General features: G+C 49.5%; 1 protein-coding gene across 1 annotated transcript in view; it reads right to left on the reverse strand.

Annotated features, from left to right (window-relative positions):
- Window positions 1–16,849, reverse strand: part of FA2H (fatty acid 2-hydroxylase) — a 44,442-nt gene extending 27,593 nt beyond the window's left edge. The window contains exon 1 of the mRNA XM_059381868.1: window positions 16,093–16,849. Within this exon, the coding sequence (XP_059237851.1) occupies window positions 16,093–16,740 (648 nt within the window). The 5' untranslated portion in view covers window positions 16,741–16,849. The remainder of the gene's footprint in view (window positions 1–16,092) is intronic.
- Between the last annotated feature and the right edge of the window lie 360 nt (window positions 16,850–17,209).

The raw sequence follows: 17,209 nt of genomic DNA on the forward strand, positions 1-17,209 counted from the left end.
ACAGGCAGACAGAATGGCAGGCAGAGGCAGAGGGAGAAGCAGGCTCCCTGCTGAGCAAGGAGCCCGATGTGGGACTCGATCCCAGGACGCTGGGATCATGACCTGAACCGAAGGCAGTCGCTTAACCAACTGAGCCACCCAGGCGTCCCCAGATGCTGATTTCTACCAGTTCTTTCCCATTATGTGACTGGAAAGGAGGCAAATGTCTATCATGGGCAAGGAATCATGGTGGAGACACAGGCCGTGCGCCAAGGTGGTTACCTCCAGGGCTCATTTTCTGGTACAGAGGCCTGTTCTGGGTTGAACTATGACCTGCCCACCCCACCCCAAGTTCCTACGTTGAAACACTGGCCCCCCAGTGTCTCAAAATGTGACTTTATTTTGGAGGTAGGGCCATTGTAGATGGGATTAGTTAAAATGAGGTCCTCAGCGCACCTGGGTGGCTCAGTGCGTTAAGCTGCTGCCTTCGGCTTAGGTTGTGATCCCAGGATCCTGGGATCGAGTCCCGCATTGGGCTCCCTGCTCTGGTAGGGAGCCTACTACCCCCACCCCAACCTCTCTGCTTGCCTCTCTGCCTACTTGTGCTGTCTGTCAAATAAATAAATAAAATCTAAATAAATAAATAAATAAATAAATAAAATGAAGTCCTCAGAGTGGGCCTTAGGCTTACGTGACTGTGTCCCTAGAAAAGGGTGCAATTTGGAGACGGCGCACCCTCAGGGAGAACACCGAGTGAAAACGAAGGCAGAGATGAGGGTGAAGCATCTATGAGCCAAGGAAGCTAGGGAGAGGCCTGGAACCCATTCTCCCTCTTAGCCCAAGAAGGAACCAAACCTACTGACACCTTGATCTAGGACTTCCAGCCGCCAGAGCCCTAAGACCACAGATGTCTGTCGCCTAAGCCCCCCTGCCAGGCCGTGGGACTCTGCAAGCCCGGCCAGCTCACACCAGGCCTGAGCCAGTTTCCTTTGGGATCAAGCCAGGGCTGCCAAAGGAGAAGGAATTCAACCAGGAGTGAAAACCACGGGCAGAGGCATCCAGGGACATGTGGACAACGAACCTGCATCTCCTCCTCCGCCGAGGACACAGCAGGAACCAGGGTCTTGTCATCCACACAGCCTTCCTACCAGATCCGCTCAGTCCCCTTCCTCAGGGCTGGAAAGTCACTCCTCGGTTTTCCCCGCTCAGTTTTCAGAGGAGCTGGGAGCGGGGCCGGGGTGGAGGGAGGGCGTCAGGCAACCCCACGTCTTTAGCGGAAACCTTGGCCTCCTTGGTCCTTCCCCTCTGCTGGGGTGCGCGGCCCCCGGGAAAGCCAGGCCACGTCCGTGGTGAGCACCATCGCCAGCCCGCACGTGGGGCTGGTGTCTCAGTGGTGTCCTATGGGATTCTCCCTGAGAGGAGGGAGAAGTGGGGGGCTTCACTGCTTCAAGAAGTCTCATGTGATGGCTGGGACAGCGAGACAGGAAACTGCTTCCAGGGCTGTCTCTTGAAGGTTCTTCATGCTCTCCTCTGCCTCCTCTGGGAGCGCTCCCCAGGAGGCCCCCCAAAGCCCTGACTTGGACTTGGCCTTAGCCCCCTGCCCTCCTCCAGGGCCCCAGACTCTGTGGTCCCCAAGGAGGGTTTGCTTGGAGGGTGTCTGTGGTTGGGGAGAGAAAAGAGAACAACAGAGAGCCTGCCCTCTGCAACAAACAAACAAACAAGCCGGCCCAGAGGCGGTGAAAGGCAGCAGTGTGCGGAGGGCGGGGGCGCGGGGGGCGGGCCGTGGGGGGCGGGCTGGCATAAAGGAATGTTGTTCAGGAAAGCCAGGGCTGGGCACCCAGAGATGGACAGATGGCCTTTTATCCCGCAGCCTGGGTTTGGCCTGAAACCCTTTCTCTGAAATGAGCTGATGCCCAGGCCGTGTGTCCAGCTGTCCCCCAGCCTCAGGAGGCCCGAAGGAGGGCAGGCTCCGGGCGTCCCACGTGCCTGGGGAGCACAGGGTCCTGGGCAGGTAGGAAGGGGCAGGCCTCAGGGAGGAGGACAGGGCCCCGGCCACAGCGGCACCCAGAGTCTTCCTTCTGGGTTAACAAGCTCACCCCCGAGGACTCCAGGGACACTTTCAACAGCTAGAAATGTGGCAGCGGGATCTGCTTGCTTTCATTTCTAATAAGCTGCCCTCTGCCAGACTGGGTTTAAATCAGAGGCCAGGCCTGTCCTTAAAACATTTAACATACAGCCTATCTGTACAAACCCCAGGAAAACAATAATAATACATGGCAAGTGACGAGGCATTCCAAAAGCACCCCCACTTCTCACCCACCCACGACGGCTGCAAGGAGAGGGGCTCTGCCCGCGGCTGCCCCTGCATTCACGACAGGAATAAGAAAGAAGAGAAAGTGAGTGGGAAGTGTGTGCCGGAGCGGTGCCCAGCTTCTCCGGCTCAGGGCATGTGGGGGTACCGGTACCCACAGGCCAGTGTGAGCCTCCTGGATCCCTGACATGGGCTCACCTGGTGCGGCTTCTCCTCACGAAACAGTCCCCCTTGGAGGACGTCACCAGAAACCTCATCCCCGGAAGCAGAGGCTAGTCTAGGTGGACAATCCAGGCCATCAGAAAAGGGGCCCAGGGCGCCTGGGTGGCTCAGTGGGCTAAGCCGCTGCCTTCGGCTCAGGTCATGATCTCAGGGTCCTGGGATCGAGTCCCGCATCGGGCTCTCTGCTCAGCAGGGAGCCTGCTTCCTCTCCTCTCTCTCTGCCTGCCTCTCTGCCTACTTGTGATTTCTGTCTGTCAAATAAATAAATAAAATCTTTAAAAAAAAAAGGTGACTATGCACACCCCTGAGACCCCTTGGGGCCTTTGCCAGCCTAATATGTGGGGACTGTCCATCCCTGACTGGGGTGAGTTCCCTGGTCCAACCCTGCCCCTGTCCAGGTGAAGATGGAAAGAGGGAAGCAGGTCGGAACAGACCCCCAGACCCTAGCTGGGGGGGAAGGGACAACAACAGCGAGGGACCAGGATGTCACCACTCCCCAACTCCCCCAGGGTGCGTGGCTTTGCCCAAGAGGGTCTGAGCACATAGCCTCTCAGGTTCTGAAGACATCTTCTCTCTACAGGAATCTACCTTTTCTTAGCAGAAGCTGGGGCTGGGGGGGCTTGTAGTCATCCTGATTCTGTTCGACATACATGTTTGGTCTCACAGATCTCCTGCGACCAAACCCTGTAGGGATGCAGGGAATGATGGAGCTGAGGCCGGGAGAGTTTAAATTACTCACACAGTGTCACATAGTCAGTGGGACACACAGCTGGACCAGGGCACAGGTCTTGGGCTGCAGACCCAAGGCCCCTGCTCTTTCTGGCTGCGTTGGGGAGAGGGTGGGTGGCCTGCACAGCTGCTCTGTGCCAAGCCATATGCTCAGAGCTTGGGGATGCCGATGCTTAAGTAATCCTGAGAGATCTGCCCACTGATCAACTTTCACCCTTCCAGTTTTCCATCCCATTTTCCCTCTGCCCTTAGCTTTCTAGAACAGAGGGCAGCAAATTTGATGGAGCTTCTGAGCCACATAGCGTGCTTGTTTATTTTTTATTTATTTATTTATTTTAAAGATTTTATTTATTTATTTGACAGACGGAGATCACAAGTAGGCAGAGAGAGGAGGCAGAGAGAGGAGGAAGTAGGCTCCCTGCTGAGAAGAGAGCCTGATGTGGGGCTCGATCCCAGGACCCTGTGATCATGACCTGAGCCGAAGGCAGAGGCTTTAACCCACTGAGCCACCCAGGCGCCCTGGCGTGCTTGTTTAAAACACAGATTTCTGGTCTTGTCTCCAGAGAGTCTTTTTCCTTTAAAGATTTATTTATTTATTTATTGGGAGGGGGCAGAAGGGGAGAGAGAAAAATCTCAAGCAGACTTCCTGCTGATTACAGAGCCTGATGCAGGGCTTGATCCCACAACCCCAAGATCTTGACCAGAGTCAAAATCAAGAGTTAGACAACTTAACCAACTGAGCCATGTCATCTAGGTTGTCTGAGTGGCAAAGTGGTTTAATGATATCGGTACTGGGCAGAATGGTGTCTCTAGCCCCTACCCCAACACCCAGACCAAATTCATGTTCACCCAGAACCTGTGAATGTGATTTTATTTGGAAACAGGGTATTTGCAGATGTAATCCTGTTCCTTTAAGGTCATACTGGGTTAAGGTGGACTCGAAATCCAGTATGACTGGTGTCCTCAAAGGAGAGGGGGAAATTTGGAGATGCAGAGATACAGGGAAAAGTGCATTTGTGCGGATGGAGGCAGAGATTGAAGGGATGTACCTGTAAGCCAAGAAACCAGGAAAGAGGCAAACAGATGCTCCGTCAGAGCCTCAAGAGGGAACCAACTATGCTCATACCCCAATTTCAGACTTCCAGTCTCTGGGACTGAGATGAAACATTTCTCTCATTTTAAGCCACCTTCTTTGGGGCACTTTGTTACGACTGCTCTAGGAAAGTAGCACAATATTACTAGAAATTACGTGCTTTGTTGCATGTAACAGTTCAAGTGCTGTTGCTTTATTTTTCCACTGATTTAAGAACATACATTTCTCTGGTATGCCTGTAATGTGACTACTTAGTTTTTCCCCAGTGATTTATTATTGAAAAATTTTAAACTGCAGTCAAGCTGAAAGAACCCCTCTACCTAAGTCCTACCATTTATTCATATCCTTCGGTTCTTTTTAAAAACAATCTTTAAGAGTTTGCATATATTAACACCTAACACGTGTAATCATAAGGCATATCCAAAGGCATGATTACTAAATAAATGTGAAATTTATTTGCCTCCCTTTAAAAAATTTGGGTCTAATTTCCATATAGTAAAGATGACCTATCTTTCTTTTTTTTAAAAAAAGATTTTATTTATTCATTTGCGTGAGAGAGCATGGGCCGAGTATGGAGAAAGAGAGAGGAACAAGCTGACCCCTGACTGATCAGGGAGCTGTACACCAGGACTCGATCCCAGGACCCTGGGATCATGATTTGAGGCAAAGGAAGATGCCTAACTGACTGAGCTACCCAGATGACCCAAAGGTTATCAATCTTAAGTGTATAGTTTGATAAGTTTTGACAGTCATATGCTTGCTTCCTTGTACCCAATGTCCAAATCAAGATATAGAACATTTCCACCATCCCCAGAAGACCAGGAATCTGTTTTTAAGGAGCTCGTCTTTTGATTTTGATGAAGGAAGGTGGGGCGATAAGAATCCAGTTCCCTCGCCAGAGGGCCAAGAAGTATGAGATTTACAGCACTTTGCAAGAAGGACCCTAGGTTCCCTGCTAGTAAACGTGACTATCTCACTATTCTTCTAGCTTCTAACCACAGGGTGGGTGGACACAATACCAGGAAGGCACACAGGACCACCCATGTCCAGAATTCTAGCCACAAGCCCGCCTCCACACCCCTCCCCACTCCTGCATTCCCTGCTGAAATCATTACCATTCCATGACCACTAGGACACCCACTTTGGATGCCCCCATCCCTTCTAGTCTTGGTGACTAGGGCCTGTCGCCTGCGTGGGCTTCCTTGAGTTGCTTACTCCCTGCTTTGGCCACATGACCTCGGTGTCCAGGGCATGCTAGACAGCCCCAGCTGTGAAAGTCAGACTGTTTCCCCAAGGCCAGCAACAAGGCCCAGAAATGATGCTCAGTCCCTGTCCGGCTCTTTGCTTTCTCTAGTGGAGCAGGTGAGGGCAGAATCCTGGCTGGAATGGAACAGAAGGAAGATGGAGAGAAAAACAAAACAAAAACAAAAACTAAAGGCTGAAACCTAATAAAAAATTAGTGGTTTCCATGGTACAGAATAAAGCCCCAAATGGACCAAACCATGTATTTGAATGGTTGATTTATGATAAAGGTGTTTTTTGAACCAGTGGGAAAAGTGATTATTCCATAAATCTACTGGGATAACCAGTTGGTCATTTGGAAAATATAAACCTAAAATAATCTCTATTTTGTTCCTTATACCAAAAAAAATTTCAGGTAGATAATAAATCCAAGAAAAAACAAACAATAACAAAAACATTAAGCATAGCATTATTAGCAAGATACAAACATATTTAAGATTTTATGTATTTTAGAGAGAGAGAAAACATGTGTGCAAATACCTGTGAGCAAGGAGAGGAGCAGAGGGGGAGGGGGAGGGAGAGAAAGAGAGAAACTCAAGCAGATTCCCTGCTGAGCACAGAGCCCGATGTGAAGCTCAGTCCATGACCCCAAGATCATGACCTGAGCAAAACCAAGAGTCAGAGGCTTAACCGACTGAGCCACCCAGGCTCCCTGATACTAAAATATATTTTTTAAAGATTTTATTTATATGACAGAAAGAGAGAGAGAGAGAGAGACAGCACAAGCGAGGGGGGGAGAGTGGCAGGCATAGAGAGAGGGACAAGAAGGCTTCCTGCTAAGCAGGGAGCCAACGCAATGTGGGGCTCATGACCTGAGCTGAAGACAGATGCTTAACTGACTAAATAACCCAGGCACCCCTACAGTATATTTTATGTATAAAATTTTCAAGTAGAGGTGGTCTTTCTAGGAATGATAAAACAGTATGTTTTACAATATAGATATTTTAAAGGTTTAAATGGAGAAAAAACATTAAAGGAATCAAAAGACAAATGAAAACTAAAGGACAAATAGTAATACATATGATAGAAAATGGTCTAATATCCTTCACATATAAAGAGTGATTATAAATCAATAAGAAAAAGAGCCCCCTTGGTTAAGGTTTGTCCCTATGTATGTGCAGTGGAAATACCAAGGACCTTGAGACCTGCCACATTCTAGGATCTCTTAGAACTACACGTTTCTCATCTATGAGATGGGAGAACTGACCAAACTATTAGTTCTAGAAGGATCATTATTATCCAAGTGTTCTTTTTCTGAGTCCCTGGAGATTCAAGTTGCAAAGGTCACCAAAAATCACCTTAACGTGCAACTATCTTCAAGCCAACTGACCATTTATGAGTTTAGTTCAAGCTTAAACATCGACCCCTGCCTCCTCCCAGATCCCCATAGTCTACTCGGCAAAGTGATGGTTGGGGTTGCTGTCATCCGACAACATACAATGTAACAAAATGCAAACCCAAAACAAAGTGAAATTGAAAATCAATGCCAAAATCCAAAAATTTCATGAAGTCAATGAAGTGGAAAGAAAACCGTTTAACTTGCAATTCCACTACAAAATAAGGATTTGGCAAAGTTAGGCTGTTTAACACTGAAACACAGGCGACCAGCAAAGGATGAGGCTCTTCAAAAGAGAATGAATGACCTGTTTATCAAAGGATCAAGAAAGATCCCTAGATCTTAAATACTCTTGCAAAAAGACTCTTAATGTGTGAAAAGCCAGTGTGAAGTTTGGACTGCCACATTGTGCTTTCATGCACTTTTGCCAGAAAAACTGCTCATGTGCACAAAACCCACATGACTTGATTTATTTGTTCAATCTAAAAACCTGCACGCAAGTGCAATCTTAATTTGGTTGTCAGGTTAAAATAAATGAAAAAATTTTTTTCAGTTTCATTTTTAATTTTTTTTAAAGTAATCTCTGTGCACAACTTGGGGCTCAAAGTCATGACCCTGAGATCAAGAGTCTCACATTCTACCAACTGACCCAGGCAGGTACCCCTTCATTTCCATTTTTGAAGATAATCAGTTTCCTTCTCCCAACCCCTATCCAATTTTTCTATGAGATCTAGTCTTCATTTAAAGTAGATTCATTTCAAGTGACCTTTTTTCCTAGGAATCAAGGACCTTCCTATTTAGGTCCAAGGAACAACTGAATTTTTTACAGCACCCTGTTTGCTACGTGCAAAAGCCATTACACTTGGCATGCCAACGGGTCTTCCCTGGATAAGAGAAAACAACTAAGGCAGGCTACTCTAGCCTTGTCCCTGGCTTGGGGGGAGTGGTATATAGGGTCACAGAAGCCGTCTCCAGGCGCCCCAGTGTGGATGTCCTTTATTCTTCCGTGGCAGCCAGACTCACAGTGTGGGCCTTGAATTGACTTAAAAATTTCTGAGGTCTGTCTTTCATCTCTGTGGATAAATGAGGCCCGTTTCATAGACTTTTGTTATTATAGAAGACTAAGGACTAGGGGCACCTGGGTGACTCAGTTAAATGTCTGCCTTCCGCTCAGGTCATGATCCCATCATCTTGGGATCGAGTCCCATGTCAGCCACTCTGCCTGCTTGGGCACAAGTATGCTCTGTCGGATAAATAAATCTTAAAAAAAAAAAAAAAAGACTAGAGCTTAGCGACTGAGTGGGTTATTATGGACCACGGACATTTGGAACTTATAAAACTAAAACTATTACTAGAGATCCACTTTCCAGTGGGAAATCTGAGCTAAGCACTGTTGGGAAGGTTCTAGGGGCAAAGAAGAATGTAGAGAACTAGACTAAGTTTTAAATTCTTTTCCCTTTAAAGGAGAAATTAAGACTACTTCACGTAGATACTTATCAACCAAGTCTATTGTAGATCGCAAGGTTGACCTGCATAGTCATGCATTCTTGTATCAACAGAATTTCTGGCTGTTAGTTTTCCCATGACAGGACTTGACGACATATTTATATGCATCACAGTCCCCCAAATTTGCTTATCTGGTACCACTACTTAAATACTTTGCAATATACTATCAAGGCAGGAAAACAAAATATTTGGCGAACTGTGCCTCACAACAAAAAATCGTGAGTATTGGGCACCTGGGTGGCTCAGTGGGTTAAAGCCTCTGCCTTCAGCTCATGTCACGGTCCCAGGGTCCTGGGATCGAGCCCCACATTGGCCTCTCCACCTACTTGTGATCTCTGTCTGTCAAATAAATAAATAAAATCTTTTTAAAAAATCTTGAGTATGAAGTTTAAATATCATATCAACCTAGATGAGCAGCGATAGAGAAGACGGAGGACCGCAGTTCCAAGGATATATCCTTTAGAGAAATTTGCATGAAAAGATGCAGGAAAGAGTACATAGAACTGGAAATCTAGGCATCCTGGGCCCCCTGCCTGTGCACGTCATACAGGCACTGAAAGCCACATGGGGCTGGCCACAGCCCTGAGAGCAATGAGGGCTCTCGACGGGCATTTTCCGTGACCGACTTCATGCCCACCCCTATAGGGGACTTATGGGCATGTGTGCATGGCGGTGGCTGGTCTAGAAGACACTGGCCAGCTCTCTGGCTAAGAATAACCGGGGATGAAGGCAGAAATGAGTGTGTCCCTGGATAGCCCTCCATCCTTTCCACCAAACTCCCAGGCCTTTCAGCCAACAAAGAGAAATTGGAAAAAGATTTTTTTTTTTAAAACTTTGTAACTCTTGAAGTATCTTGTGTGTGCTAAGATGACCACTTTCCTTTTCCTTTATTTGTAAGGTTTCGGTTATCCAAGCAGCTCATTCATTCACCGACTCAAACATTGATTCGTTCCTGTTGGCATACACCGGCGAGCTAGTGTGTCCTAGAGGAACCCAGATGAGTCAGACAGTTCCAGTGTTCAGAGAGTTTATGGTTTAGTCGGCGAGATTGGACACAGAGGAAAAAACACAGTAAATAAGGAAGAACGTTATGAACTCTGTAACACAGGTGCGGGCAAAGGGTGAGAAGCTCTGTGTAAGAAGAGGGCACTGGAGCCGGACCGAAAAGGTGTGGCCGTGGGCAGGCCCTAAGAGCTTGGGAATACTGCTGTGACAGGACAAAAGTCCCTTTAGGAAAGGTCGCAGGCCCAGGAGTGCGGGAGAGATCTGCCTGGGAGACTGTTGCAAGAATGAGTTTAGGGGGGCACTGGTCAGAGTGGGGCAGCAGTGGGGAGACATCCCAGAAGGAATCCGACTAAGGATGCTCATGAGGATTAGAGCGTGGTCTGTGCCAAGCCAGCCACTCTCTTCCAGTTATTCTGCATTTTTTCCTTTCTACAGCCTATGGCTTCTCGAGGACAAAGAAGACAGTGCAGACAGTTGCCATCAAGATTAAGGAAGGGGCGCCTGGGTGGCTCAGTTAAGGATCTGCCTTCAGCTTAGGTCATAATCTCGGGGTCCTGGGATCGAGCCCCACGTTGCACTCCCTGCTCACCGTGGAGCCTGCTTCTTGCTCCTTCTCCTTCCCACTCCCGCTCTCTCTCAACTAAAGAAATAAAACCTTTATTAAAAAAAAGTAAGGAAAACACGGATAATCTCCTAGACATAGTACTGAATGGAAACAGCTATCCAGCAGAGCACATGTTATATGGTTCCATTTAACCTCTGCAAACTTCTCTGTGAGATGCAGAGCACGAGCAACTAGTGAAGAAGCCTGAGGACAAATCACCAGGGCTCCAGGTGGTGAGGTAGGTGCAGCGATGCACCTACCTGCCCCCCAGTCTATGTCCCCACAGCTGGGACCCGGGAATTTGTTATCCTACGTGGCAAGAGGGACTTTGCTGATGTGATTAAGTTTGGGACCCTAGGAAGGGGAGATGATCCTGGATGACCCTGGTGGCCTTAGTGTGGTCACAAGGGACCTTAGAAGTGAAGTGTGAAGGCAGGAGAGTCAGAGAAGAAGAGACGTGAGAGCAAAGGTTGGAGAGATGCAACTACTGCCTGGGGAAGCCAAGTATACCAGCAGTTTCTAAAAGATGGAAAAGGGGGTCCTTGGGTGGCTCGGTTGGTTAGGCATCCAACTCTTGAGCTCAGCGTTGTGAGTTCAAGCGCTGTGCTGGGCTCCACGCTGGGTGTGGAGCCTACTTAAGAAATAAGTAGATAAAAACCACTGTTTAAAATAAATAAACAAATAAATAAAAGCTGGAAAAGGCAAGAAAATGGATTCTTCCTTAGAAACTTCAGAAGGAAGCCTGCTCTGCTGACTTATTACTGACTTCTGAATTCTGGAACCATAACAGAATACCTCTGCGTTGCTTGAAGTCACTGAGCTCCTGGCGATCTGTTAGAGCAGCCATAGAAAACTCAAGCAGGTGTAGAACTAAAGGATGTGGTCTCCAGAAGCCAACTGAAGAAAGTGTATCAAGGAAAAGGAATGGTGACTGCATCAAGAGTTGCTTCCAGACCAGGTGAGGTAAGGTGTTAACTGGCGACCGGGTTTGGTGAGGCAAAGGTCCCAATGACCCTGGCCAGGGGACTCTGAGTGATGGGGTGGGCACTCTGAGTCTTCCTGCACTTAGCTCTCCTATGCTATTGGATTACTCAAGCCCTGAGGTTCTGCGTGGCCAGACCCCCAAAGGCTGGCAGAAACACCCATGGGAGATACTGCTGACTTCACCGCCGGAGAAGGATGCACCCTGTGGGATAAGGACCCAGTGCCCAGTCATCTGGACATCAATTATGCCAACAGCACTGGCTGGGCAGTTGAGGTTTGTTTTCCTCCAGGGTCTTCTCGAACAGAGGGCTTCTATCCAGAGGCATGTGGTCCTCCCAAGTCCACACGTGTATGTGTGTGGGGGGGGGGAGTACGAGCCACCCTTTCACAGTTATTAGCCTCTTGACGGCAGGTTTGGAGTGAGGGGAAGATTTTGGTTGGACTATGATAAAAGCTGTCACTCTCTCACTAGAAAAATGCACAGTCCCATTCACCAATCCCAGAAAATGATCCACAGAACACAGGGATTAAGAAGCTCTGCTTTTGGGGCGCCTGGGTGGCTCCATGGGTTAAACCCTCTGCCTTCGGCTCAGGTCATGATCTCAGGGTCCCGGGATCAAGTCCCACATCGGGCTCTCTGCTCAGCAGGGAGCCTGCTTCCCTTCCTCTCTCTCTCTGCCTGCCTCTCTGCCTACTTGTGATCTCTCCCTCTCTATCTCTCTCTCTCTGTCAAATAAATAAATAAATAAATAAATAAATAAATCTTAAAAAAAAAAAAGAAGCTCCGCTTTCTATATTTTCCAGAGTATGATATGTACTCCACCGATGGGACTTGGGATGATTTTAGGAGATACAAGGGATAAGTATTTCTTATCTGAGTAGCTCTCTGTTTTCAAGTGCACATAAAACTTGTGATGTCACTGGTATTGCCTAGGATGAGTAAGTGGGAAAATAGAAAGTGAGTCTACCTAAAGATAAATATTAAGTATAATAGTTCAAGTGTTATACCAATTTGGGGGAAAAAAAACTTGACAGTGATTCATGGACACCCCAAATCTGGGAAACACAGTATCTATGACCTTGGGAGGAGACTTGAACCCAAAGCGCTTTCCTTTCCTAATTATTTCTTTTAAATGCTGACTGGAGCTCAGGGGCACCTGCTGGGCTCGGTTGTGCATCTAACTCCTGGTGTGAGCCCCGGTTTTGATCTCGGGGTTGTGAGGTGGCTCCCCATGTTGGGCTCTGTGCTCGGTGGGGAGTCTGCTTGGGATTCTCTCCCTCTGCCCCTCCCCCTGCTCGCATGCTCTCTTTCTCTCTCCCTCAAATAGATAAATAAAAGGGCGTCTGGTGGCTCAGTAATTAAGCGTCTGCCTTCAGCTCAGGTCGTGATCCCTGGGTCCTGGGATCGAGCCCCTCATCGGGCTCCCTGCTCAGCAGGAAGCCTCCTCCCTCTCCCACTCCCCCTGCTTGTGTTCCCTCTCTTGCTGTGTCTCTCTATGCCAAATAAATAAATGAAACCATTAATAAAATAAAATAAAATAAATTAGATATGTAAAATCTTAAAATAAGTAAATAAATGCTGGTTGCAGCTCGATAAATGGACCTCACGCCCCACTAACGACATGAGCTACAGCGAGAAGAACTGAGTTTGCAGTGAGGAGGTTGACTGCGCCCCCCAACCGCTGTGGGTCAGGATGAGAAGAGGGCTTGATTTCTCTGCTTAGCCATAGCCCTCTCACTCGCTCTAGGTGGGCAGCTCAACTTCCTCAAGTGCAAGACCATGGTCACAGCAGACCTTGTTTCATCCTGACAGTATGTGGGCTCAAACGAGTTTGACTTGTTTTGTGTGTGTGTGTGTGTGTACATATGTATATCTTTGTGTGAGTGTGAATGTGTGTTAGAGTACCTAGGGGTGTGTGAGGAGGTGTGGCAAAATGGAGAACAGGGGAAACCAAAGGGACCAGACCTTCTTCCTGGAAATTTCACAGCTGAGCTCCGGGATGCTCCCCTCCAAGGACTACACTGGGGAAGAAGGTCTGCTAGAAGGAGAACCACTCAGAAATGAACTTCAGGGGTGCCTGGGTGGCTCAGTCAGTGAAGCGTCTGCCTTCTGCTCAGGTCGTGATCCCAGGGTCCGGGGAATGAGCCCTCCATTGGGCTCCCTGCTCAGCGGGGAGCCTGCTTCTCCCTCTACCCCTCTTGGCCCTGCTCAGGCTCTCTCTCTCAAATAAATAAATTAAAATCTTTAAAAAAAAAAAAGAAGAAAGAAAAAGAAAAAAGAAATGAACTCCAAACAAAAGGAGCTGGTTAATGCCATTCCCCTTTCCCATCTCCCCTCCTGGTCCGCACATGATGGGAGCTGGGCTCGAAGCTCCCTGCATGTCAGCATCTCTGGTCTGGCAGGAGGGGAGAAGGGAGGGAGGAAAGCAATATGAAGGTTGCTTGAAAGGCTGAGCCAGAAAGAAGGACAGAGATGTCTCCATTTGGGCCATAAGAAGAGAGCTTCTCTCTGTACGGGATACTCCATTCCAGACTTCTCCTCTGACTACCTTCTCCCTCAGTTTAAAGACAACACTATACTAGTTTCCAGAAGGGAAATCCATAGACAGAAGCTGACAGGCAGCTGGAGTGTTGGGTAAGTATGGCTGCTGGTCAAGTTTGAGCCTTGGGTCTGTAAGCATGTTGTCAGTTTTTAGTTTTTTCCCCCACATCCTCAGATTGGGGCTCAGATACAAGGATGCCTGCAGCATGGCCACATTGGGACTCTGGCTAACAGGTGAGTGCAGGGGTAGGAAGCAAACTTGGTCTCCATATTCTCTGAGTCCTCCCTGAGGGTCAGGTAAGGCAAAGCAAAGTGGAACGAAGCAAAAGCAAACCAGTGTTGGGTGCTTAGCAGAGCTGGGAGGTAGAGCCATTGAGGGCTGCTGGCCTGGGGTGATCCTTGCTTTCTGGGAAAAGAAGCCTCACCCTAAGGCCCCTGTTCATAGGACCCAGTTCCAGTGTAGGATGGCTCCCATGAGGCATCACAAATCTGTAACTCTGCAGTTTGATTCCAGCCTCTCGTTTCCTGCACTCAGCTTGAGTTGGATCTACAGCTAAACCTCTCTGCCCCTTCAGCATGACCTGATGCCAAACATCAGCTGCCAGGATTCAGATGGGCTGCTGCTGCCAAATGCTGAGCCCTGGTATTTTACCTATGAAATCTCCCAAATTCAACCCCATCTCCCCTTGGCTACGTGGTAGTCTCCTGCCTGGTCTCCTCACACTCCCTTAGGCTCCCTCTGTTCCTTCTTGGCTCTGGAGCCAGGGTGTTCTTCCAAAGATGCAAATCTGACCACACAACACCCCTGCTTGATTGCATCGCTTCCCCGGTTTCCTGTCGTTCTTAGAATCGGGTCCCAAATCCATCCCGCAGCCTAGGAGGCCCGGCATGGCATGACGTAGCTCTTGCTGATCTCTGGCCTCCTCCCGCTTCTCTCTTCTTGCCCACCAGCCTCTAGCCACACTGGTTTTATTTGTCCCTTGACTGTGCCAAGTCCATAACTTTCAGGGCCTTCTTTACACATGCTGTTCCCTCTGTCTGGAATGCTCATCCCACCACACTTGACCAGGCGAACACCCAAACCATCAACTAACTCTCAGTGCAAATGTCACTTTCTCAAGAAAGCTCTTGAACTCCTCACCTCCAAATCCACATTCTGATGGTACCAAGTGATGAAATAATTATTGTACCATTAGTATGTTCCCTGATTAGCCTGTTAGCTCCGATAAGACTGTATTGGTTCTGTCCATTGGCACCTCCTCAGTGCCTAGCTCCGTGCTGAAAATTATGCAAGGACCAATGAGTGAGTGAATAAATGATTTACACATTAGACTAGACAGTGCCATGTGGAGCCACCAGGAGCAGTGAGAGACACGTCCATTTATCCAAAGATCTAAAAGCACTTGCTGGGACCACTCTGAAAACAAGAGGTAGAAGCAAGCAACAACTCTTGGCTTAATGCCCAAGCATGATGGTCCCATGGTCACCAGTCCTATAGCCACACCTGGTGTGAGTTTGTCCCTAGATCAGCCTACCTGGGGCCCTGTGGATGGAGCAATCCCCTGTATCCCAAGATCCTTGGGATGGAGATAGCATTGATTTTGGAGTTGGGTACATTTGGCTTTCCCACTAACTAGTTCTTTAACCTTAGACAAATTATAGAGCCTCCCTGAGCCTCAGTTTCCACACCCTAAAATGGAGATTAAAAAAAACTTACCTGAGGATCAGTTGGAGACCTAAATAACATCACAAGGTGTCCTGCAGGGCAGCAAGCGGTTCATAGTGCTAATCCCCACGCCCACCCCCTCTCCCCCACCCAAACACTAGCTTACCCCTGTCATTTCGCCTTTTTGGACACCCATGCCAGCATGCAAGACAGGAAATAAAGAGAGGTCTGAGGGATAGGAGGACAGAGTCCACCCAAGACACTGCCCCAACCTCTCCACCTACCCAAGGGAAGCCCTAGTGCACCAGGAAATCCAAACTGGCTGAGAAGGATAACTGATCTGTGACTACTGGAGGCAGCAGGAGGGTGAGATGGGGAGGGGAGGGCAGCTGGGGCTGGAAGCTATTATTCAACAGAAATGAAGAGCAGATGCAAAGAGGGAGAGGCTGATGAGGGAACAGGAAGGAAAGCTTGGGAGCGTGAGGGGCTGGTAAAAGGTGATCCAAATTGTCAGAGGGCAGAGGCCGCACAAGGAACAACTAGGAAGGAGGGAGTGACGTGGGAGGTGGTGGTAGAAGTAGCAGGTGGAAGAGGGTCAGGTCAGGAGCAAGGCTGGAGAGGAAGGGCAAGTCCTGGTGAGGGGGGCGGGTAGTGACCTGTTACCTGGAGAGAAGGGGAAAGCGAAGCTGAGGGCGGAGGCTGTCACCTTGGGTCCTCCTAGAGGGCAGGTGGACCGGGCTTGCCAGTGCGTGGAGAGTGGGGGAGGGAAGAAGGGGAGCAAGGGGGAGGGTGAGACCCCGGGGCCGGATGTACCTGAGGGTCTCCTTTCAGATCGCCCACGTAGTACTGCTCCAGCCAGCGGCGCGCGTTGGCCGAGTGTCGGTGCAGCGGCCCGTCCAGGTCGGCGCTAACATCCTCGCCAGCCCGCGCCCGCAGCAGCTGCTCGCCCCCCGGGTGGTGCCGCACGAAGCCAGTGAGGTCGTAGAGGCGGGCCCCGCAGCGGACCCAGCAGGCGCCGGCCGCCAGGCGCCGCTGGACCTCGGCGGGCGAGAAGGACACGGCGGGGGGCGGAGCGGGGGCCATGGCGGGAGACCGGAGCTCGCAGCTGGAAGCCCGGACTTCTGCTCGGCCGCAGCCCAGCTCTCCTCTAACATCCCGGGAGCCCGGACCGTCTTGACGGGCCGTCCGCCACCGCACCTGCTCATTTGCATGCCGCCCTCCCATTGGCCGCTCGGCCGGACGCTGCTCGAGCCCGGAGGCTCCCTCTTCCTCATTGGCCGAGGGGAAGCCCGAGCGACCAGAACTGGGCGGGCCACCCGCTGCGGGCTGCCAGCCAGGTGGCCCTAGGCAGGTAGAGGGCGCGCCCGCCAGGTGTGTCCCGTCGCAAGAGGAGAGCGAAGGGGACGAGCAGAGGCAAGCGGAGCAACTCTTCCTGTCACGGGTGGCTGCATGGACGGACATCCTTGGTGGCCTGAGCGCTTTTGGAATAACTCTTGCTGCTGCCCTTTGGGAGAAACTTGGCAGTTTTCGATTCTCAGGCTCCAGGAGGGGGCGAGGAGTGGGGGAGGCAGGGCGAAGACGAGAGTAAGGTGAGTGAGACTCTGGGCACGGCCCCCCCCAAACTCCATAATCACAATCTATAATATTTTAATGTGATATTTAAAAACTCCTACCGTTACACAACAGCCGCGAATGTACTTAAGGCCACTGTACACTTAAGAATGGTTAAAATGGTAAATTTTAGAGACATTATATTTTATCACAGTAACAGTATGATAGTTATCACAATATATAATAAAGTTGTTTGGTTTTTGTTTGTTTGTTTTGACAGAGAGAGAGGACGTGAGCAGGGGAGGGGCAGAGGGAGAAGGAGTAAGAGAAAACCCGAAGCAGGCTCCATGCCCAGTACGGGTCCCACTGGGGCTCCATC

The sequence above is a fragment of the Mustela nigripes genome, chromosome 17 (genome assembly GCF_022355385.1).
Source record: "Mustela nigripes isolate SB6536 chromosome 17, MUSNIG.SB6536, whole genome shotgun sequence".
Classification (NCBI taxonomy): Eukaryota; Metazoa; Chordata; class Mammalia; order Carnivora; family Mustelidae; genus Mustela; species Mustela nigripes.